The 23559-nt window shown below is 39.5% G+C and overlaps 6 protein-coding genes across 10 annotated transcripts in view; 4 read left to right on the plus strand and 2 right to left on the minus strand.

Annotated features, from left to right (window-relative positions):
• Positions 1-6212, minus strand: part of kif16bb (kinesin family member 16Bb) — a 28226-nt gene extending 22014 nt beyond the window's left edge. The window contains exons 1-12 of one of the 4 annotated variants that reach the window (XM_046070028.1): positions 6063-6211; positions 5921-5984; positions 5727-5837; positions 5457-5573; positions 4637-4737; positions 2623-2738; positions 2386-2528; positions 1930-2098; positions 1280-1405; positions 911-1086; positions 729-794; positions 586-645 (exon numbers count right to left, since the gene is read on the minus strand). In XM_046070028.1, coding sequence (XP_045925984.1) covers positions 586-645; positions 729-794; positions 911-1086; positions 1280-1405; positions 1930-2098; positions 2386-2528; positions 2623-2738; positions 4637-4737; positions 5457-5573; positions 5727-5837; positions 5921-5984; positions 6063-6109 — 1296 coding nt within the window. In that variant the 5' untranslated portion in view covers positions 6110-6211. Of the gene's footprint in view, positions 1-585; positions 646-728; positions 795-910; positions 1087-1279; positions 1406-1929; positions 2099-2385; positions 2529-2622; positions 2739-4636; positions 4738-5456; positions 5574-5726; positions 5838-5920; positions 5985-6062 lie in introns of all 4 variants that reach the window. The other 3 variants (XM_046070026.1, XM_046070025.1, XM_046070027.1) reach the window with 3 other exon arrangements.
• A 748-nt stretch (positions 6213-6960) lies between these two features.
• Positions 6961-9905, plus strand: LOC123983730 (MAD2L1 binding protein). Of its 2 annotated transcripts, none has more exons than XM_046070031.1 (3): positions 6961-7385; positions 8790-9073; positions 9181-9905. In XM_046070031.1, the coding sequence occupies exons 1-3, from the start codon at positions 6983-6985 to the stop codon at positions 9706-9708; spliced, it is 1215 nt and encodes a 404-aa protein (XP_045925987.1). In that variant the 5' UTR covers positions 6961-6982; the 3' UTR covers positions 9709-9905. The 2 variants fall into 2 exon arrangements, with proteins under 2 accessions (XP_045925987.1, XP_045925988.1); XM_046070032.1 differs by having other exon boundaries at positions 6961-7358.
• A 170-nt stretch (positions 9906-10075) lies between these two features.
• On the minus strand, positions 10076-13196 carry ephx5 (epoxide hydrolase 5). Its single transcript, XM_046070030.1, has 10 exons — positions 13045-13196; positions 12874-12942; positions 12552-12765; positions 12253-12433; positions 11940-12149; positions 11730-11859; positions 11227-11438; positions 10951-11059; positions 10696-10821; positions 10076-10579 (listed from the first exon to the last, which is right to left on the minus strand). Exons 2-10 carry the CDS (start codon positions 12894-12896, stop codon positions 10378-10380), a joined length of 1407 nt encoding a protein of 468 aa, XP_045925986.1. The 5' UTR covers positions 12897-12942; positions 13045-13196; the 3' UTR covers positions 10076-10377.
• Positions 13197-13275: 79 nt separating this feature from the next.
• Positions 13276-14997, plus strand: cst3 (cystatin C (amyloid angiopathy and cerebral hemorrhage)). Its single transcript, XM_046070033.1, has 3 exons — positions 13276-13515; positions 14086-14196; positions 14581-14997. The coding sequence occupies exons 1-3, from the start codon at positions 13318-13320 to the stop codon at positions 14653-14655; spliced, it is 384 nt and encodes a 127-aa protein (XP_045925989.1). The 5' UTR covers positions 13276-13317; the 3' UTR covers positions 14656-14997.
• Positions 14998-15917: 920 nt separating this feature from the next.
• On the plus strand, positions 15918-18631 carry si:dkey-76k16.5 (uncharacterized protein LOC566887 homolog). Its single transcript, XM_046071245.1, has 5 exons — positions 15918-16119; positions 16251-16358; positions 16448-16568; positions 17491-17623; positions 17741-18631. The coding sequence occupies exons 1-5, from the start codon at positions 16045-16047 to the stop codon at positions 18138-18140; spliced, it is 837 nt and encodes a 278-aa protein (XP_045927201.1). The 5' UTR covers positions 15918-16044; the 3' UTR covers positions 18141-18631.
• A 264-nt stretch (positions 18632-18895) lies between these two features.
• si:dkey-76k16.6 (uncharacterized protein LOC566817 homolog) lies at positions 18896-21890 on the plus strand. Its single transcript, XM_046071246.1, has 5 exons — positions 18896-19052; positions 19223-19333; positions 19412-19520; positions 20280-20406; positions 20517-21890. Exons 1-5 carry the CDS (start codon positions 18975-18977, stop codon positions 20914-20916), a joined length of 825 nt encoding a protein of 274 aa, XP_045927202.1. The 5' UTR covers positions 18896-18974; the 3' UTR covers positions 20917-21890.
• Positions 21891-23559: the final 1669 nt, after the last annotated feature.

The following is a 23559-nucleotide window of genomic DNA, read 5'->3' on the forward strand; positions in this document are numbered from 1 at the left end:
GAATGTCTTTACTGCAAGCGGCAAAGTCTTAAAACTGCTGCAGGGAGCTGGCTGCTTTGTAGATTGTAGTAAGCAGACAGACCACATGTACTCAGGGGCTTTCTAATTTACTGGCAACCCTTCTTTATCAAGCTTCAAATAGCATAATCAGTCATACAACATTGCATGTTGGACCTAATAACCACTTTGTTATGACATTACTAAAATGAAAATAGGGGAATATAAATGAAAATGGGCAACAAAAACATAGGCAACTTTATTATGGCACCTGACAAACTATTGTCTGTCTAGCAAAAACCAAGCTCCAAACAGAACCTCAGATTTTATTCTGAAATGTTTACCCAATTCTGTACAAAGGAATAATAAAAAAAAAGTAGATGTCAATCTAAAAAAGGGTTTTACTCTTACTTAGCATTTTCATAATACTACCTACTTAAATGAATAAAGCAGTCGTCAAGCAATTATCTCCAGTTACTGTCTCGTTATCCTCTAGCTCATGTCCAAGTGTTTCACTGTTAAAATAGTGCATTTTGTTTTTCTAGATTTAAAGACTGTTTTAACACCATTAATGAATCATTGTTGTACCTGCAGAATACTCTGCGTCTCACCCCATTTGCCAGTCCACTCCTTCATCAGTGATAGAACCTGGGGGGAATAGCAGGTGTATTGTTTACAGAAGAGATCATCAAAAAACACCCCTGTTTTTCCTTTGGCAGGGTATGACTCACCTTTGCCTCATTCTGATGCAGCTCTTCTTCTACCTTCACAGAGGAAGACAGCTCCCTACGGGAAACCTGTAGTAGTGAAAAGACAGCCAGACCTACAATTTAACCTTTGAATAAAAGACTATCAACATACATTTTCCAGTATCCTTGATGGCCTTTATGTGAGCTTTAACATTATGCAGGACCTGATTGGCTTCTTCTAGTAGACCTTGGAGCCTGGCAACCTCTGCCTGCAGCTCTCTGATCACCGTCACACTGTCGTCTTCGTTCACTGTGGGGGAGTTCACTATGTTTTTAGCTCTGCTGGCATAGCGCAAAGTGCTCAGGGTTTCCCCGTAGTTCACATCAGCAGGAGAAACGGCTGCCACCAGGGGGTCACGACGGAGGAACGTGCACAGGTTGAAAAGCATTGGGTGAGATAAAACATGACAAACAAACACAGGGTTATGTGGTTAACATTATCTTCAAAGCAGGTATGAATAATGGCGACACACTTTATGAAAACAGCCTGAAGTGTCTTTGGTGTCAGCAGAAGTCTGATTTACAGTACATACTTGCTATCATTGTAGTCATGGAGTTTCCACCCAGGCTGTCTTTTAGTAGCCATGTCAGCACAGAGTCTCTGTAAGGAATAAAGATCTGCTTCTTTTTTGTTGACAGTCGTCCCACGCTAAGGTCTGCTGGGAGGTCACAGAGAAGAAACACTGACTTAAAGAAACTGGAGAGATCCAATAACAAAACGTTTCATCCTAAAGCCATTTGATCTATTCTGAGAACAAAATAGGGTCACCGCCAAATATTAATCTTCAAAAAGTCTTTAGTCTGCAATGAGGCCTCGAGTTTGCCAATACCCTTACAAAAAAAAAAAAAAAGAAAAAAAAAGTGAGTTTTATTCCAGCCATAATTTTATGAGTGCAGAAGAAAGTAGTTTCCTTCACATGATGAAAAACCAATTTGGAATTAATAAATTCCAAAATCTATGATTTAAAAAAAAAAAAAAAAAAGCTCTAAAAAACAGGTAAACTACAATAGTCACCTCTATACTAGGTTTTATTTTCAAATAGGTGGAGTAATTCCACAGTGAACAAAATGACTGTCCTCGCATAGAATACAACCATTATTCACCATTATTGGAGTTGACTGGCTTAATACTAGATAAAGATGTGGCGTCACAGTGTGTCAGTCATCCTGTAAGCACCATTACCCAGTGCTGAGATCACACTGCCCAATGTGACCAGGGACTTGTTGATGTTGGCACCTTCTTTCAACCTGGTGCCTGTGGTGTGTGTGGCATCAGCCCTCTCACTGCCTGCCAGGTCTACCAGGTGGATCTTACTCAGGGTCTCACGTGGCAACTCTGCATCGAACCACGCCTGTGGCATGAAAAGACATTACGGACTAATGTTCTTTTGTGTTTTTGTTTTAAAAAAAAGGCAGCAGAGGAATACGACAAAAGTGCTACTTAGGATGGAAAAAAAAATAATGAAAATGCTTTTGAAGACAAAAAGAAAAGTTACACAAAACGAATAAACAAGGCTAAATAGAGCTCGAGGGAGAGCCTTTACTAAACAGCCAAAGAATTTTTAGAAGAACTTTTTAATAAATGTTTCCCCCCCCACCTCAAACTGACAACAGGATATATTTAGGCACTACAGTTCACCTGGGTGAAGTAGATAGTGAAGATGGCATGGGAGCGGCTGCTGACGTCATTCATGGTTGTGCTGGCCGTGGTGCGGTTGGCATTGCCGAGACTGATCAGGTCCTCTAGGTCCCCGTGGCTGTGTGCCAAGTGCTTGGACAGATCTACATATACGTTGTTTTCTGTATTAGATTTTCTGCATTTTATACAAACTCAGCTGAGATGCAGATAGGGCGGAGAATAAAACCTTAGTCTTACTTTCTACATAGGGCCCATCCCTGTGGTGCTCTCTCACTCTCAAGCCTCCACCATCTGTGGGTGTAGGTCTCTTCTTGAGAAGGTCCTGCACACGTTCATTGTAGATCTCCAAATAGCTGGTGCCAAGGCAGAAACACAAATGCCAAATTTAATTCAAGGCTGCACACAAAGCCACAAATTAAGGGTTTCAGTGTTGATGTGTGAACACCACAGCACCAACTGACAACAAAAACAAGTTTACATTCACTGTCTACTATGAAAAGAGATTCTCAGTGGGTTTAAAGTCAAATTACTGTGCATGCATTGGCAATGAACAAACATGGTTTCAGTAGAGCACTTCAACACAATCTATATTGTGGTGGGTGTATGCAAAAAAAATAATCTGGACTACCGAGTAGTGGCTGATTCAAAAACAACGCAAAGCATGGAGCAATTAGGCTTTACAACAGCATGACAGTAATGAAATGGCAGAGACCATATCCTGTGGATGTAGCCATGCAGATTGTTTTCTGCCAAAAAATACCAATATTAAATGGTTTCTAAATGACTAGAGGCATACTGTAGGTGCCATTATTATAACAGCAAAACAGGGAGCATTATTAAGCCAGTTAAATATGTTTCCAGCTACCACCATAACCTCCCTGCGAATACAAAATGTATGATGTTATACAATGTGGAGATGAATGTGCAGCTACCTTAACAGAAAGTCAGATTTCATTCATAGGCAAGCAATGGCGTCCATGACAACAGAAAAACTGACAAAAAGGGAAGATTACGAATACTGTTCTATTGAAAAAAGAAAGATTCATGCCAGGAATTTTGTACATATCCTAACCTAATATTCCTATCATTCCATCATTTTTTGTAATTGCTCAAGATCACACCTTTGATACAAATATATTCAGAGAGCAATGAGTAACTCACACCAGCTGGGTGGACTACAAGAAAATACAGTACAAATGTGTCATTTTTCCAAAATCCATCCCTCGGTCATGTTCAAGCTATTCAACATTTCTAAAGCAGGGCCTGGCAGATCCACTCATAAAACCCAATTTTACAGCTGAATTAAACCCAAAAAATGTGTCAGCAGCACAAGATACCAAATGGCAAAATAATGGTTTCAGAGTAGCTTGATGGGCTTCAAAACCTAAATTTTCTCTCCCAACATAATTTAGGAGTAGAGCTGGGACTTGTAACTATGAAAAAGATATTGTAATGAGACTAGATATCATCTGGTATTTGACTATAGTAATAAAGTGTTAATGTCTTTCTGGTTTAGAGGACGGCATTACAGTTAAGTCATACAATTCTCTGACGCTGTTTGAGGGCTTTAGTTAAGTGAAATTAACAATGAATGTGTTGCATGTAAGCACCAACATTTTGCAGCCAACAGATTGATTGAGGTTTTGGACTCTAGTTTGTGTGGTAAACATTTAATGTATAGCTGCAGTGCAAAAGACAACGGCCCTCTGGTGCAAAACACATTTCCAAAAAAAAAAAAAATAAATAAAAGGGGGGGTACAACTACTCACCACAAGAGGCTTCAGCTTTATCTTAAAAGTTTTGTCATGCTTTGTCAGTCTTGATTCTGACCGGAGGCCTAAGTCACTGTCAGTTGGAAGTAGCACAAGGTGCACTAGTTTTTCTTCCCCCTTTGCGCACTCATTTTGGGTAGTTACAATGCCTTTGACTTTAAGCATTAGTATTGGTTTAGTCTTTAGTATAGTATTGATATATTTTTAATATTTTGTATTAAAAAAAAAAAAAAAGCAAATAACTCCAAGAGCGTACTCCAACATAAGAGACAATAGAATTCAGCACTGTTACAAGAACATTTTTCCATGAACAGGTTTTCCTTACCAGCTCATTATGCCTAGTACCAAAAACATACCCCCTTTCTTTCTTTTTGAGTGTCTGAAAGTTTAAAATTTGATTAAATATGCATAATTAAACACACGTCCTGTGCCATGACTTTATGATAAGCAGCAGCATCAATGTATACATAGTCTCTCACCTGACCTCCGTACAAAATGACACGGCATCACCCATCTTGCTCCTATGAGAAATCTCGTAGAACAAGCCTTCACAGATACGTGGGATCAAACCTTTATCTTCCTGACACAATAAAGGGAGGAAACATTTTGAACTCAAATTACAAAATGATAGTTTTACACAGTGTACTTTTAAATGACAATTTCATTTTGCTTCCATTATGTTCTCTTAATTTGGGTGTCTATACTATGGTGTGACCACAACTCAGCACATGCAAAGAGTGCTGAACAACATAAACAGCTCATCTGATAGAGTTACTGAAGCATAAAAGCAATTCCACTCCGAGCTGCATGCCCTCTTGTTTTAATTACAAAGTAACAGATAGTAAGCATTAAGAGCCATATATAATTATCCGAGATGTTGACAGCAGCGCCGCTGTTGACCTTGCACAAGTCTCCTGGCAGACAAGCAGAAATCTCACTGGTAATGTGAAATGTCCAATCCTTGCAAGGTGGAGAGAAACGCTGTGGGTTGCTGCCTTCATCACATTTTCTGATTAGTGGGGAGAAACATGGAGACAAATGGAGAGAAGACGAGGGATGTCTGATGGTGCCTTCAGTCAGCTTCTGGTGAGGAGCCAGTGCTATGTGCACACTGGGTTAGCGCGACTGCGGTATTCTGCAACGTAAGCTCTACAGTGTTGTGAATGTTGTGACATCCTGGTTGTCCCTGATGACCTCGATGCAAGCTGGAAATTACCTACAAATGTTTACAGCATAACTACCTCTGAAGATAAACGCACCCTTAGTGAGAGTGCTGAGAAAGCTAAGAGAAGGCCTTACTGTATGACCCATCATAGTGTGGGATTTTCCCGAGCCTGTTTGGCCATAGGCAAACACACAGGCATTGAAACCCTCAAACGCAGCTTTCAGGACATCAGACCCCAAGTCATGAAAAATCTAAAGCAGCAAAGAAAGGAGTAGTTAAAATATTAGCTACACAGAAAAACATGGCTTAAAAGACTGAAGACTTTTTTTTTTTTTTTTTTTTAAATGGACAAAGAAAATACACGAAGTTGAAACACATTATGTAGTAAGCAGAAGAACACAGACCTCCTCCTGAGATGCAAATGCGGGGCTTCCTCTGTCAGTTGAATCATATGAGAAGTCATAAGAAAAGGTCTTCCCTCTGTCTTTCAGCCCCTCCCCTCGAACAGGTGATGGCTAGAATTTCAAATGCCCAGCTTACTCTCAATTAAAGACTTCAGTGGCTGTAGTTAAGTGCATTTCATTTTGTGTTCAAATACCTTATGAATAGAAATAGTGTTCCCCTTCACGTGGATTATCACTTTCGATGATGACTGCTTTTCTCTGTGGACAAGTGCACGTGAGTGGCATAGGCGTTCATTCAGAGAGCTTGGAGAAATCAAAAGTATTAATTCTGTCTACCTTTCGTTCAATGGACGGACGCGGACCGCTACTCGCACTGAAGCCATTATTCATCAAAATCAGACAGAACAGCCTCTTCTCCCAGCCTGTCCTCTCCTTTGAAAGACAAGTCTGCCTTCCGCGTGAACATCAAGGCGTTGTATTTCACACCTAATTATCACACCTGGGCCAATAACCTGGGGCCTGTGCTCACTCTGTCGATGCACTACACAAACTAGCCACTGGGGTAGGTTAAATATCGATAAACTGTACCCCCCAAAACTTTTTTTTTACTCATGATTGTATTATCTCTTAACACAGCAGATGATATTCTGCATGGATAAAATACAGGCAGATGTCTCAGGTGTTGTTGTCAATTTAACAATATAACTGAGCAAATACAAATATATACAAATGACTCAACCAAACTTTACACTAATCCATAAACCCACTGTATGACATTAAAATCCACGGTGTCCACTAGGCTATATGTTTATGTTTATGTTATGCCTGTATCACTATATTGCATTTAAAGACACACGAAACCGACCGCAGATCTTCAAGACAGAAACAATTACGTATATTGGTGTCATGGTAAAACCGATTTAAGGCCAGCAAACGATGCCTTAAACAACCGAAATGTTGTGCAAGCTTGTTATCTGCGTTGTTACCGGTTGTTATAAATGTCACAATTAAAGCATTTAATTCAAAGTTTAATTTGATACAACTGTTTTGTAACCAGTGACGTTCAAAATTCAGCAAGCTGTAGGATAATGAATCACCTACAAACTTGGGATTCGTGCCCGCAGGAATAAACGCATTTGATGTATTTATTTATTATTATCACATAGGCTACTAGCCGGACGAACAATATTTTCAAAAGGGACACTTGTTTCCGAATCTTTCCATGTAACGTGAACGCAGCATTACAGTCGTTTCCCATGATGCAGTGCGGAATCGACCCGGCGGGGACATTCAAAACTATGGCAGAAGACTCCAACATATTTAAATCAACATCAAACTCAAAAGACGCTGGGAATACGTCCATTATTAACAGTGGAAACAACGAGATAAAGATGCGCCTTTCGTTTTCGTCAGAAAAAGATATTATCACGCGGGAGGAACCGAATATAACACGTAAAGTCCTAACGTTACAAAGTGTTCCCGACGCGGAACTCGCCGAACAACTCTCACCACGGGCCGTAAACGCACGTTTAAATGCGAAACAAGCAAATGAATCGAAAGATGCCTCCACAGAACATCGACTCAGTTCAAAACAGCATAGTGTGAATAATACTGAAGAGAAAGAAAACACCGGTATGCACTCCACAACCATCACTCCAGGTGTGTTAACGTAACCGGTGGTGTGGGTAACTTACCCATTTTTGGGGGGGGGGCAATAAAGTTAAAGGCAACTCTCTTTTGTTTTCTCTAAAGCCGACAGGTTGACAAAAATATTAAGAGAGTTGTTGCGGTGTAAAAACAACTCATTTCCATTTTGATAGTGGGAAACAAATTCCCGAGGTTGTTAAAACAGCCCCCCTCTGCTCTTTTAATTTAAATGTGTCCAGTTGACATGTTGACACAATATTTACATCAAAATACTGCATATTTAAGGCAGACATAGTAGGTAACAGTACTAGATATTGTAGATACTCTTTATACTAGGGCTGCAACTAACCATTATTTTCATTGTCAATTATTCTGTCAGTTATTTTCTCAATTAATTGATTAGTTGCTTGGTTTGGTATTTTGTTGTTGATCCGTGTTACCCAAAGCCCAAGATGACCTCCTCAAATGTGTTTTTTTGTCCACAACCTAAAGATATTCACTTTACTGTGATACAGGAGCACAGAACCCAGAAATTATTCACACTTAAGAAGGTGGAATCAGAATTCAGCTTTTTTTTCCCTTTTTACAATTACTCAAACTGATAAATCGATTATCAAAATAGTATCCGATTAATTTAATAGTTGACCATTAAAACAAATCGATTAGTCTATTAATCGTTGCAGCTCTACTCTAAATGTTTTACTCTACTACATGTGTATTGACTTGGTAGTTTAGAGTTGAAACAATTATTCCATTAACTGATTAGTCAGCACAGTTAATCATCAAATATTTTAATTAGCATTTAATTGTTTGTAAGTCCTCTATGAGGTAAAAGCTCTGATTGTCTGACTCCAGTGTCTTAATTGTGATAGTTTTCATCTTTTCTTTTTTGTTTTTATAATTGTAAGCTTAATAGCTTTGGGTTTTGGACTGTTGGATGCACAAAACGAGACATTTGTAGATGTCATCTTGCACTCTGGGAAACTGTAATGGACATTGTTAAATATTATATATCTAGTTACTTTGCACATACAGATTTGCTTATAAAACCTTAGTCAACAAAGAAAATATTATTCTACTATGCAAAGTAGTTCAAATGTGCCCCACCTTCGGCACACCGCATTAATAATTATAATCCAGTAGTATAATATGTGATATCCCGATACGCTAAAAAGGGTCCATTCTGAATTAATTGAGTATTTATTTTTGATTGTATTAATACTTGTGTACTTTTGAATGCAGGATCTGAGTAACTCTTCCTCCACAGCCAGACAGTGGCTATATGTTTACAGGGGACAATGGCTTTATAAGAGCACTGGCTTTGCTAAATTTCATTAACATATGACCAGCTGAAAATTGAGTAAGACCGGTCCATTGCTCATCTTAATGACATAATTCTGGTCCTCATTTGGACAGATAACACCCAAGAAGAGGGCTCCTCTGGTCAGAGAAGTTTGCAAGATTCCAATGTGACTGCCAGTAAACAACATAGTAACACAGAGGACAGTGATGCTGAGATGGTGAGACAAGCGCAGCACGAAGACCGTGTGAATGTGGTCTTCCCAGGCACTGTAACCCAGGAAAGCTGCTGCCGCTTCATCAGCGAGATCCTCAAGTGCATTCTCTATCAGAGGCAGCAGCTACCCATGACGTATGACCAGCTGGTGTACTCCCAGAAGAAACAGCAGGCCTCAATGCAGGTGAATAGGGAAAATGTATTGTAGTGCACATCACATGTTCATAAATGAAGAAATGTGGTGGTGGATTTGAGATAAACTAAGTGTTTGGTGAATGTTTTGCTTTTCAGGATAAAGACATAGTGTGTCGGAGGCCGGTGCAGTCTGCAGACATGGACTGGCGTAAGTGTCAACAAACCCTTCAGGAGCTAGAGGAATTGCTGCAGCAGCTCGAGGTGCTGTTTTCTCTTAGCAGGGTGCCCCGTGTGCTGCTGCTCATGGGTGGATCCCTCATGCTCCCCAAAGAGCTGTATGAGATCAACTTGGAGGCTCTGGTAGTGGCTGGTGGGGATCAATGTCTGCGGGTATCCCCATGCTTAAGGCAACTCTTCCGCACTCTTTTCGTGGCGGACCTTTTATCTGACAGCAGACCTGTTCGTTTAATGCCCACCACAGTCTTAGCGCTGGCTCACAGGGATTGCGGTGTAGGCTGGTTCCGCCCTAAACTACAATTTAAAGTGCCAACACGTGTAAAGAACCGGATTATTTCTCTGTCTACTGATCCCAGCACCTGTAAGGAACCAAGAGCAGAAGGGTCAGACGGGCAGGATTATGTGTGGTTTCAGGCACCCATGCCTATTAAGGGCTTCAGCAACTGAGCCAAAAAGTTAAGGAGTCCTTAATCTGAGGTTGGAGCTCTCTTTCCAGCATCTGTATGCTGCAATTCAGTTTTAATGGTGGTTCAAGGGAATTTTGAACTTGAATTTATATTTGAGCTGTCCATATTTTAATGAATGAGTTTGTGTTTTTTTTACTTAAACGTATGTCAATTAAAACAATAGTGGGTTTATCGACACAAGCAGTATTGTGTTTTATATTTTTTTATCTTCTGAAATACCGAGAGAATGTGTTCCGAAGAGGCTTTGTTGGCATGTGATTCAAATCTGTTTGAAACATTGTGCATTATTCTTTATTTATGAAGAATGTTTTGCATAAAATGTCACTAATTTAGAACAACATACATAATATTGGTGCAATATATTTTAATTTGCATAATTTGACATGTTTAATGCATTACATTGCTTTCTTCAATCCAATTATTGGATACACTGGAGTGTCATCTGTGTATATATGTTTACATCTATTAAAACCTGAAAATGATTGACAGTACTGCCGTTTTAGAGAGGCAATGATGCATGAAGATGCATGGTAGTGCAGTAAAAATCTTGATAAGGATGTACACATTTGTGTGCCATTTGGAATGATCAGTCAAAATCAAACAACAGCAGTAATAAAGAACAGCTGTGCCATAATTATTGGTCTGAGGTTCAGAACTTCTCCACTTTTTTCACAAACTGAACAAGGTCTTTAGCTAGCAGCTGGGGCTCCTCAAAGGCAGCGAAGTGACCACCACGAGGCATGAAAGTATAGGAGTAGATGCTCCGATACCTAATTTGTGCCCACGATTTAGGGCAGTGCATCAGCTCCTCAGGGAAGGCGGCGAGTCCAGTGGGTACAAATATCCCCGTCCTAAAACAAAAGATGAAGTGTTATCACATTTATAACTTGACAGGACAATAAGGATGTCAAATTAGCAAAATAAATTAAAGTCATAGTTTTGACAGTATGAGCATTTGGCCACACACCTTGCATCCACTCTATTGTTAGGATTACTGTTGAAGTTCTCTTTGTAGAAGCGCATGGAGGACACGACGGAGCCCGTGGTCCAGTAGATCATGACACATGTCAACAGGTCATCCAGGCTGAATTTCCTGCACAAATGCAGCCATTTGAAATGAATTAACAGCCTGCAACAATCGCATAAACCTTGTTGAATCGTATCGACGTATAATTTCTATGCTGAAACTGATTAAAAGCCAAAACAGAATTCCCTCTGGCACCTGGTCAGCCCACCATCCGCCAGATCTCTGTTCCCCATATCAGTCCAGGAGGAGAACTTCTCCAGAATGTAGGCCGCCAAGCCTACAGGAGAGTCGTTCACTCCACAGCCTGTACACACAATTTAAGAGACAGCTCAAATAATCGCATGCTGAGATTACAAAATACTGGAAACAGCAGAATGAACTCTTTGTAGAGCATTGAGTTCGTCCTTGACCTGTCAACAGTGTCAATATGTATCATAAGATTCAGAGTCTGTGTCCTGGTTGCGTCCCCACCTGCAGTGTCTGGTTTAGTGCCCTGGATGTGCAAGTAGCCTGTTTCCATCAGGATATTCCAGACATTCTTCTCAAAGAAAGGGAACAACCGGCGAACATCTTCCCGACTGAAGCCCACCAGGAAGGGCAGATAAGGACCAATCATGAGGGACAACAGCACTTTAAACCCTCTTTGTGATACACACATGTTTAAGTGGAGTCCTTTCACGCACCTGGAAAAAAATTATACAGATTACCAAAAACTAACTGTATTATGTGCAGATTTATAGCTATAAATCTTTTCATCATGTTTGTCTTTTGGCAAAATGTCTACTATTTGTGCAAGTCTCTAGGAATTTGTAGTGTCAGTGGATTTTGGTCAGTTTAGCATTTTGCACACTGCAAGTACTGTTTAACAACTTAAGTAGCAATCTAACAATGCTCCATTTCAAAAACAAGAGGGTGGTGGAAATTCCACTGCAGTGATAAGTTGTGGTATGTAAGGGCTTGTTTTGCTGTCTTACTGAGGCTTCATCTGCGCCATGTTGGTGGTGATGAGGGAGCCCCAGTCCCCTCCCTGCAGATAGAACTGGGAGAACCCTAAACGCTCCATCAGGGTCAGGAAAATTCGGGCGGCAGCGAGACTGTCAAATCCTAAAAAGATGCGGGTTTACAGGATCTATAACCACCTGCTGCTCGTGCTGAAATACATGCATTTATTTAGAATCATCTACCTTGTTTGTGAGGGGCCTCTGAGAAACCGTAGCCAGGGATAGATGGGCATATGACCTCAAACGCAAGACCATCCTTGTTCTCCGTGAGAAGTGGCAGAATCTTGTAGAACTCGTAGAAGGAGCCAGGCCAGCCGTGAACGAGCATGAGAGGCAGAACCTTCTGATTCTCGCGGTGTGGTGGCTGCACATGGATGAAGTGCACATCCAGTCCTAGATGAAAACAAAAGAAAAGAAAACTGTGTGTGGACTGATTCTTGGCCAAATATACTAATTATTAACGCAAACCCTGTTGATTTAGCGGGGCTGTGTGTACCTTCTATTTTAGTTTTGAAGTGTGGATACATGTTAAGCACTGCCACCTGTTTTTTCCAGTCAAACTCGTGTCTCCAATAAGAAACAACTTTCTTGAGATAAGTGGAATTGAAGCCGTACTGGAAGCCGCTATCTTCCAAAGGATCAGTGTAGCGGGTTCTGTCAATTCGCTCATGAAGGTCCTGTTGAATAAGAGCACAGTTGATTACATCACATAAACATGTTCCTGTCTTACTATTGACACTCATTACTTTTAATGTGGTAATTGAATGAAAAGTTTGATTAACAGCTCAATAGGACCTTAATCTCTTCATCTGTGGTTTGCACTTTAAAGGGATAGATTTGATCATCCTCTGACAGTGGCTTCTCTCCTGCCCCCCACCATCCTTTTCCAAGAGGAATTGTTTTGGCTTCTCTTCTTTTGAGCATTATGTATGCCAATGCCCCCCCTGCTGCCACAGCTGAGCCTAGTAGAAGCTGCTGTTGGACAACATCCAAGCCATAGAAAGTTTCTCTACAAAGTGCATAAAGATACGAGAAAAACTCAATAACAGCTCTGATACCACTAACAGTATTTATACCTCGATATCATATCAGTGTGAGTGGCAAAAAACCTACTTACTTTAAAACCTGCAGTCTTTGCATTGTGCAGTTCCAAAGGTGGTTGCCCACAGGTTTGTTTGTGTTAGACCTGCAGTAGGACAGAGGTCGAAAATGTTTTATTTTTCCGCACTGCGCTTCGATAGTCGTGTACAAGCACGCCAAATTTCAACCACCATGACTTTAAACTCACCTTGTTTGCTTCCTTTTAAGCGTGTCTTGGGATAATGTTGGACTTTTCTACAAATGGAAGAAACAAACGGGAACACCCACGCGACTAGGCTGGTGAAGCTGGGGGAGAGAGGGAGGGAAGTAGGCGGGCGATGCGTTGCAGAGATTGTTGATTGGCTGCGAGATGCGCAACACTCGGTGGTCACAACAGCCGTGACGCCGCTATTTATATAATAGGGAGGAAAGAAACGGGCTTGTTGTTGTGTCGTACTGAGTCCGCAGCTACAGAAACAAGATGTGGAAGATTGTCTTTACTGTTCTCGCCGCGGTTTTAGCCGTCGGTTTAGGTGGTCTGGTAGGCGGCTTCCAGGACACCGATGTGAACGATGAAGGGTTGAGAAATGCCCTGAATTTCGCCGTCGTCCAACACAACAGGGGCAACAACGACATGTACCTCAGCCAAGTGGCAGAAGTGGTAAAGGTTCAGCGACAGGTCAGTAACGTTAACCTTTAATTTGGACTTGTGAATATCTTCTTTGTTGTAGTTGAACGGAAAGACACCTAGCTAATGAAATCAAAATAATCCAGTGTAAATGTAGGCCGCTAAAGTACTACCTAAAGTCACTGTAACATGTCTATAAGCATATGCAGTCATTTATCTATATCTATATATATCTATATATATAGATATATATATAATTGACTCTTAAAACTAGGTGTTGGCAGTGACATAACACGACCCTTTTGAATAAACAACATAATCCCATAATCTCCTGACCTGTCCATAACATGTCGAGGCGGCTGGTAGGTCCCAGCCTTTTTACAAATAAATAAACGAGCTGGAAACCTGTTCTTCAGGTAATATGTAGACATTTAACAGTAACAGCCCTCCCTGAAAGAGGGCCCGCCCAAACATGTAGCTTTCCCATATCATTTGTGTGTGTTGGTGTGGACTTTTTATTTGTGTTTGACTGATACAAGCTGATCATGACAAGCGTTCATATTGCGGGTAGTCATTGAAAGAGGAACTGTATTTCCACAAACCATCCACTTCTCCTTACAGGTGGTTGCTGGCTCCAAGTATATCATAACTGTGAGAATGGCGAAGACCCCCTGCAGAAAGGACAGTGCAAATGAAGTGTGTGCCATCCACGAAGACCCAGCCCAGGCTCGGGTAAAGACTTTATTAAGGGTGGCAATAACACCATACCAAAATCTGATCTTCATACATGATCACACAGGGTGTATAAAAAAGTAGACTAATGTTCAATCATTTGTTAAACTTGGTCATTTGGTCTACTCTCTTGAAAGAGGAAAATATTTAATTACTTTCATCTGATCATGAAATAATTATGATCATTTGAATATGGGGCGTGGGGATTATGTCTTTTACAGTGCTTTAAGAGAAGATATTAAGTTCATCATGCCCTCTTAAAAACAAAAAAATGCCATGTTGAACTTTGACTATAATATACTCTTGAAGATGCAATGCTATATGCAGTTTTATTTCCATCTATGTATATTATATAACGTGTGTTCTGAACCTTTTCTTCCTCAGCCATACGAGTGCACATTTGAAGTTTGGAGCCGCCCATGGTTGAATGACATCAGGCTGTTGAAAGAGGAATGCTAGAAGAACTACGTGGGAGAACCTCAGCGTTTTCATATTTTGCAGAATAATCATCATGCAGAGGAACATGTATTTTCCTGTAGATGAACAACAAAAGTATTAAGCATTTCCATTTCCTTCCTATACTGCCTCACTGTATGCTAGATTGAATAACCTTTGAAAGCATTTTTAAGATATAAGAATAACCTATGCAGTATGGCAAAGTAGAAGTACATTGACTTTTAGAGGAGCAACTTTTAATGCACTAAACAAAACAAATTAATAATTGTACTGAACTGTTGATTAGCCTATTAAAAACACGCTGTTTTAGAATGAAATTAAATTAAAAAAGCATGTGAACTTAAATGAATGTGTCTATGTGGTTAATGCATTTAGGTATTAGGCTTGTGCTGTCCAGATCTCAGTTTTATGTTTTATTATTTTTGGAAAGAGTAAATAAAAGTTTGTTTTGTGTGTGTTTTAAGCATTCCTATCTGACATTAGACAATGAGGGTATTTGAGCTCCCTGCGACCCTGTACGCAGGATAAGCGGTTGACGATTGGATGGATGAATGGATGGTATTTGAGCTGCAGTGATTAATCCATTAGTTGTTGACAATTAATTTCAACATACTGGTATTTAGATTTAATATTAGTTTCTGGTTTCTTTATTCCTCTAAGACAGTAAACAGAATATCTTTGGGTTGTGGAAAAATCAGGACATTTTGAGGATGACACTTTTCACCATTTTATAGCCCGAACAGCTAATTGATTGAATAAAGAAAATAATCAACACGATTACCGACAACGAAAATAATTGTTAGTTGCTGCCCTAGAGAGTATGAATCCTGTGAAAGGTGTATTTAGGATGCAAAACTGCAATTTTATATATAAGAAATAAGATGATTTTTAATTATTTCTCTCTTTAGATATTTGACTTGATAGGAATGTCTCATTCTAGGGATGAACAAAGTCATGATTTAACTTTACCATAACCAAATAATACACATTCAATGATTGAAAAGTAGAAAATATATATATTTCTGGTGCCTTCACGATTTTTATGTTTTTATATACATTCTTTGGTTCATAAATGCAAGTGGATTCTTTCACTGCCACAACACCACATAATCACCAATACAGTATTTATTTAAAAATAAACTTCATTTCGGTCAGTAAATCATTAGGCCTACACAAATAATTTGGGATAAAAACATAGACTGTAGATAAAAAGAAAACAAAGCTTTTATTTTTAAAATCCAGACAGGAAGTGGTCTATGGTTTGAGATAGATCAGATACAGTGAGTGACAATGGCCGGCTGTTAATGATCAATAAAGGCTCAGCTCTTGACACCTTTGAACATATCATTTAAACTGACGTGCTGGATAAACTCTATCAGTAAGGACGCAAACATGAAGGTCCTAAACAGAGACGAACTACAGATCGCGGAAGGAGTTCTGCTAAAACACTTACCGAAGAGTTTTAAGGTAACGTTAACGTAAACTAAGACCACAGCAAAAATACATTACTGTAATCAATGTGTCAGCATTTAATCGCAGTGTGTCTCTACTTGTCGATGTCTTGTCGCCGATGTAGCTCTACATTTTTCGTGATGTAGGTATACGGTTTCCTATATGGAATTAACAGGAACAAGCCAAGTACATTGGAGGTAGTTGTTGACACATGGCCTGATTTTAGGGTCATCATCTGCCGACCTGACCCCAAGGTGAGTTCACATCCCGTCGGAGTATTAGATGTGTTGGAGCCAAACTTTTGTAAGACGCGTGATTGCAATATTGTGTGTTTGCTTCACAGAACAAGCGCGCTCTGGAGATCCGGAAAAAAGTGACATACTACACCATGGATGAACAGATTTTAAGGAAAATGCTGACAGAGGAGGATGCATTTGACTGGAGCACTTACTTCCTACTTGGAGGTCAGTTTAGAGAGCTGTGTTTTGTTATTCAGGACAACAGGGGTTAATTATCACTCATTATAACTCAATGGTAGAAAATTAACTAAACAGGCTAGCTTAGTCAGTTACTGTAGCCCTACTGAAGTACAGTTTTTAGTATTTACTTGAATATTTCCACTTTATAGTTCCACTCCACTACAATTCAGCACTAAACTATGAACCTTTTTCTTCACTACATTTACCTGACTGCTTTAGTTTCTACTTTACAAATAATATATAAACACAAAACACACCAGGTGTTGAGATTTTACCATATGGTGCATTATTAAGTAGCCTATGATACACCTAACCACCTCCACCTATACCAACAGTAAAATGAAAAACATTAATGCATCAGAATCAGAAGGAGCTTTATTTCCAAGTAGTGTTTTACACATACAAGGAATTTGCTTTGGTGTTAAGGTGCTACACACAGACAGACATACAGCTGACATAAATAGATGTAGAAATATATAAATATGTAATAAACAAATGCAAGTTGTATAAGAATAACATAAGAATAGAGAAAAATAATACAACTGACAATATAAAATAAGTAAATAAATAAATAAAAATAACAATGCAACATAACAATTTACAATTAACAACAAATGAACAAATATGTGCAATGTGCCAGGTTCGTGCATATGACATGAAGTGATAGTGTAATCAGTAATAATAATCTATATAGCATATTAAATTGAGTGCTTTTACTTTTGATACTTTAAGTAGTTTTTATATTTATAGATTTAAGTAGATTTATATATATATATACTTATTTTAACTTGTAGTGCCGCATTTTTGCAGTGTGGTTTTGTCATATTTGACCAAGTTAAGGATGTGCATACCTCCTCTACTGCAAAGAAAATAACTGAATGATATTAACATATGAATCATTTTATAGGATTTGACATTTCCCACGCCCCCATGCTCAAACAAGTGTCTTCTGACAGAAATGTCAACAACAGAGGCTATACTTTGGTGCATCTTCTGTATTTGCCAGACAGCAGCCATCTGCTCACACCAGCAGTTGACAGGTATAGTCAGATATGTAAAGTATACGTGTAGCCTACATTTCACCTAAATCAGAGAAAAGTCAAATAATATTGTTTCTCCACTCAGATAAAAGATTATCATGATCGTTTTCTCTACAGCGAGCTTGAATCAAGGATTTCATCTCTTAACCCTTCCCACGTTGATTTGGTGAATAACACCTGGAAGTTTGGAGGCAATGAGCAGGGTTACAAATATATTGAAACCATCATCAGCAACTTCCCGTCATGCTGCATCACTGACGGCCAGGGTCAGCCCGTGTCCTGGATTCTGGTGTATGATTACTGTGCCATGGGGATTCTGTACACTCTGCCAGAGCACAGAGGGAAAGGCTATGCCAAAGTTCTGGTCAGCATCCTGGCCAAGAGACTCCACGCTCAAGGCTATCCAGTGTACTGCTTCATAGAGGAGGAGAACGTACTCTCCTACAGGCTCTTTAAAAACCTGGGCTTTATTGAGGATCCCTCATACAGGGCGGCATGGTATGAGTTCAACTTTTGATTTTGTAACCATTGTGATTTCTAACTATTCTTTAAATGGATAGCTGACATATTATCAGGCAAACATAACTTGTAAAGTGTCCTGTGTGTATTATAGAATCTTTCATAGGCTCACCATGTATTGCAAAACAGCACGGACTGTTCTAATGGAAAGATATGAAAAAGGTATTCTGACACACATAATACAATAATAACGTCAACTTTTCATAATAGCCTACAGGTATTTAGAGGAGAGATCCAAATGAAAATAGGGTTTGTTGATTCATGCTTTGCTTTCTATCAGAATTTTCAGATTATGTTCATACACATACTGCATTGGCATTTTATACACCCCATTTTCAGTAATGATGGTTCCCCCAAAATAAACATATTTTGTGTAAACAATGTTGTATTTTATCTTTTTGATGTCAAAGCTTCAGGTTCCCTGTGTAAATTTAGTCCAGATTCAACTAGTGTTTCCTTAAATATAATAAAGGCTTCACCATTATGAAACAATTGTCACAGTGTTTCCTTTCTTTTCAGACGTGGATTTAAAGGCGATGGAATCGAGAAAGAACTTTATGACAAAGATGAAAAAAAGTTTTTCAAATACCAAACTAGATTTGCAACAATTATTTGCCCCGTTTGACAAGTGATAGCATATAACAAAACGGGCAAATGAGACTAGGCTATAAAAGAAATTGTTTCGAAAGTACGAATAGCAAACCAACTTCCGTCGGGGAAAAAACGCCCACCAGAAAATCGACAGCACAGACTTCCATGCGTTCTCACTGTATACTGGACTTCGGTACACTCCTTGCGAATCCAGACTTAAAATTTGAAAATCTCTCCAGAAATGATCGTGGAACTGACCGGAGAGCAGCTGAAAATCGCTGAGACCCAGCTTATAAGATTCTTACCTCGGTCGCAACCGGTGTGTGAAGTCAGGTCTGCCGTGAGAACAAATTCTGTAGCCTATTGCAAGTCGACTACTAATATGAGCTCCTCTTATTTGTGTTTGCTTGACAACACCTTAAATATATGCTCTGCCATTCTTTGTAGGCCTGTTACAGTGTAGCTTAACTAGTTTTTTTTATTTTTAAGGTTTATGGTTATTTGGTCCTCACAAACAGAGTCAGATCAGACCCTGTAAAGGTCTTAGCGGACAGATGGCCGGACTTCAGTGTCATTGTCTGCAAACCACAATGCGAACAGGTAACTACTTATCTACATACATATCGTTTCTTTGTATTTCTGTATTGACAGTATCTTCATATCTAATTTTTCTGACAGAAGGGTGATCTCTTCAAAGACACACTGGTTTTTGCAAATGATGAACCTATTCTGAAGGAAACCATAAGGAAGTCCTCTGTTATTGATTGGACCAGATACTTTTGTCTTGGTAATAGCAATAAGCACATTTCTTCTTTTCATTGTCTCTTTAATAACAACATCAAAAGTCACTTCATTTAGCTCTTAATCAGTTTCTTTTCCTAGCAAATAGCTCTTACCCAGTGACTGGATGGTCACTGAAATACTACCATGCCATTCATGCACTGATCTTTGCACTCCTATTATTCAGCTGTATTTTGTTTAGATCATAAGATCATAACATGATTCTTACATCACTCAGTGACAAAATATAGAATAGAGAGGCAGTTATTATATCCGGACACCTGACAGTGTTAAATTTGCAGTGCTGCCTTTAAGGTGTAAATTTATTTAGAATTTTTATTATATACTTTTATTTTATTGTGTTTGAAGTTCGCCTATTGTTAAGGCAGGTCGTTTAGTGATCTGAGAAAGATCAAAGAACAGTGCCTCAGTCCAATTACAGTACAGAATGATTACATGGCAAGAGCAAAACAATTGGCTGATAAGAAAGAAGAAATTAGCTAGACGAGATGTGATGACAGGGAATGAGAATTGAGACGGGAATAGAAACCCTCTATTATAGGAAGACTATTTAAAACATACTTATTACTCGCAAAAATATCAGAGGATCTTTTGAGACATTTGTTTTGTCTTTCAAATACATTTATAGGTTCATGTAGGTTGAAAACACCTCTTACAGACTGAATACCTTGAATCTTCCTGTTTAAATACATTTTCTCAGAACTAACTTTTCCATTAAAAAATATAACTATTACTTCTTTTCAAGGAATTAATCTTCGTCACGAGGATATATTCAAAGCAGTGGCAGCAGAAAAAGGTGTAAGCAGCAGCAAGCTGGCAGTGTGTCACATGATGATACTGGAGGACATAGGAAACCTTCCCTCTATAGACAGGTAAAGCCTATCCATGCAATGATATCTTTAGTGTCTAGTGTGCCACAGAGTCATTCTCTTAGGTTTAATAGTTCATTAATGAAACAGGATTCTGCTCTGTTCTGCATCAGCTCAGGGATCTCAGTGAGCTCTCTGGATGAATCTCACGTTGGCTTGGTGAATCAGACGTGGAAGTTTGGAAAGAGCGGGGAGGCTGCCAGGATGATCCGGAACATGCTCGCAAACTTCCCCTCCTGCTGCGTGCTGGATGCAGAAGGAAAGCCCGTGTCCTGGATCCTGACTTATGCGTCGTGTGCCATGGGGATGCTGTACACTCTGCCAGAGCACAGAGGGAAAGGCTTTGCTAGAGTCCTGGTCAGCGCCATGGCCAAGAAACTCCACACTCAGGGCTACCCAGTGTATTGCTTCATAGAGGAGGAGAACATGCTCTCATACAGGCTCTTTAAAAACCTGGGCTTCATTGAAGATCCCTCATACAGAGAAACCTGGTTTGGATTCAATGATCTTTAAAGATCTCAAAGAAGAAGTCCCTACAATGTTAAGTTTTTCTCAGAATGTTAGCTAATAAATGTGCCTTTGTATCGTAGAAAAGGGGAAAGGTGAACTGAAAAATCTAGTCAGAAATTAGGGAGAAAAAGCCAAGGGGGTAAGCCACAGCTGAAACAGAGAAGCTGACCAAAGCCTGCATGGACGGTTCCATGAGAGATGTAAACATATTGCTTAGATTATAAACTCTCAGTGAATCTAAAACAACTATTCGGCCATCAGTGACGCTGCATTGGTGTTTTGCAGGTGAGCCTCATAGGTGGACTGATTAAACAGTGACGATCCGAGTCAGACAAACGGAGCTAAGAAACTTTTTGTTTGTGCAGCTGTGCAGCTACCAGAATTACGGTGTTTCTGTCGTTGTTCTACATCATTAAACCACGGTTATGTTGCGTGATCATGCACAGTAGACACTGGTGCCAACAGGAAGTAGCCCTGTAGTAGTATTTTATTGGTCCAAAACTGGCTTTACTGCTCTCCATTCAAATCAGTGGGGTGGCTTCGTCCAGTAATATACTGTCTATGGAAAAAGCTCATGCTACTGCATGGGAGCATGTTGTACTTCCTGTTCAGGTTCACTTGCTTTAAACTGTTCATGAACATGCGCTTGCAGATTTCTGAGTAGCTGAGGAGAACTGTAATCTTTCTTGGTCATTGTCATATTTTAATTTATCTATTACAGAATATACAATTTTTGATTATCCATGCATTGCAAAACAACCTGGACTGTTTAGCTAACACAAAAAAATACAATAATAATATCACCTGTTCATAATATGGACAGGTATTTAGAGGAGAGATCCAAATGAAAATGAGCTGTGTTGAGACAATGAACTGTTTGGGTCAACCCATAACGATAAGTTCCTTGGCATCCTAGAATTGCTATCACAATTTGACCCATTCTTAGCTGAACATATTAAAAAGTTGAAGTGGAAAAAGAAGAGGCACTGTGTCTTATTTGTCATAGACAATATGTGATGAAATCAATGAGCTAATGGGTGAACCTGACCCATCCTGGGCTTTGAGCCAATTGAGAGCCACATTGGTGAAAGTTAAGCAGAATGTGTGACTTTGATGGTGGAGGACCTTTTGTTGGATCTCTCAAACTGTAGAGATCAGTCATATGACAATGCAAAGTGAAGTATCGTGGAAATTGTATCTTGCTGGTGAGGGATTAAGCAAATAATTGAGTAACAACCAACCGTTGTCTTTGAAGAATTTATTAATAAAAGAGAATGAACAGAGAATTTCTAAGACACCTATACAGCTGGTCCAGAGACCTGACACCTAGGGCAGCTTCGGGCGTCTGGCCCCGAGCAAAGGGATGCATAATCATTTACACAGTCTAGGTTTCTATGTTTTGGGGAACAGAGATCCTCGCTTGGCCTTGAATGAACATTAAAGGAGAGGAGAGGAACAACAAGAGAGGGAAAACACCAAAACAATCTCACAGCTCTGACCTAAACCCTAGTAAATGTGGAGGGACTAGCGAGTATAGAAGAGGGAAAGGTTAAGGATAAAAACACAATACATATATAGCTATAAGACATAACAGTAAGAATAATAGTAAGAATAATAATATTAAAGAACATGCATAAAATATTAAATGTAAGAGGACACAATTTTCTGCCATAACACACAGTGCATTAACTTAACTTAGTTGGTGTTAACTCTAGAGATGTGATGACACGATATTGGGTTCAAAAGATCGAGACGATGTTTAACACTGTTTTTAAGAAATCTTCAATGATGAATTATATGAACATTTTGAGCAACAAACAGCTAATTTCCTGCATTCTGGTGAATTATTCTACATGAATGTATAGTGGAAATGTCTTTATTTATGTAAAGGGAAACACAAAATTCAGGTGGCAGGTGAAAAACTATAACAGAATACAGTGGGGGAAAAAAGTATTTGACCCCTTGCTGATTTTGCAGGTTTGCCCACTTACAAAGAATGCAACAATCTACAATTTTAATCATATGTACATTCTAACAGTGAAAGACAGAATCCCAAAGAAAATTCCAGAAAATCACATCATATGAATTTATAAAAATTGATAACATCTGATGAGGAAAAACAAGTATATGACCCCCTACCAAACAGCAAGTATTCTGGCTCCTACAAGCCAGTTAGTCTTTCTTTAAGACACAGCCCCAATCCCAACCAATTATCTACATCAAATACACCTGCCTCACCTCGTTACCTGTATAAAAGACACCTGTCAACACCCAAACAACCAGCATCCAACATCACCACCATGGGCAAGACCAAAGAGCTTTCTACGGACATCAGGGACAAGATTGTTGATCTGCACAAGGCTGGGATGGGCTACAAGAGAATCAGAAAGCAACTTGGAGAGAAAAGATCAACTGTCGGTGCAGTTATCAGGAAATGGAAGAAGCACCACACCACCGCCAACCTCCCTCGGTCTGGGCCTCCACACAAGATCTCGCCTCGTGGGGTGTCCCTGATCATGCGAACGGTGAGGAATCATCCCAAAACCACAAGGGGGGAACTGATGAATCAACGGAAGGCAGCTGGGACCACAGTTACAAAAGAAACGGTTGGTAACACACTACGCCGTCATGGATTGAAATCCTGCA

This window comes from Micropterus dolomieu, linkage group LG15, assembly GCF_021292245.1.
Source record: "Micropterus dolomieu isolate WLL.071019.BEF.003 ecotype Adirondacks linkage group LG15, ASM2129224v1, whole genome shotgun sequence".
Classification (NCBI taxonomy): domain Eukaryota; kingdom Metazoa; phylum Chordata; class Actinopteri; order Centrarchiformes; family Centrarchidae; genus Micropterus; species Micropterus dolomieu.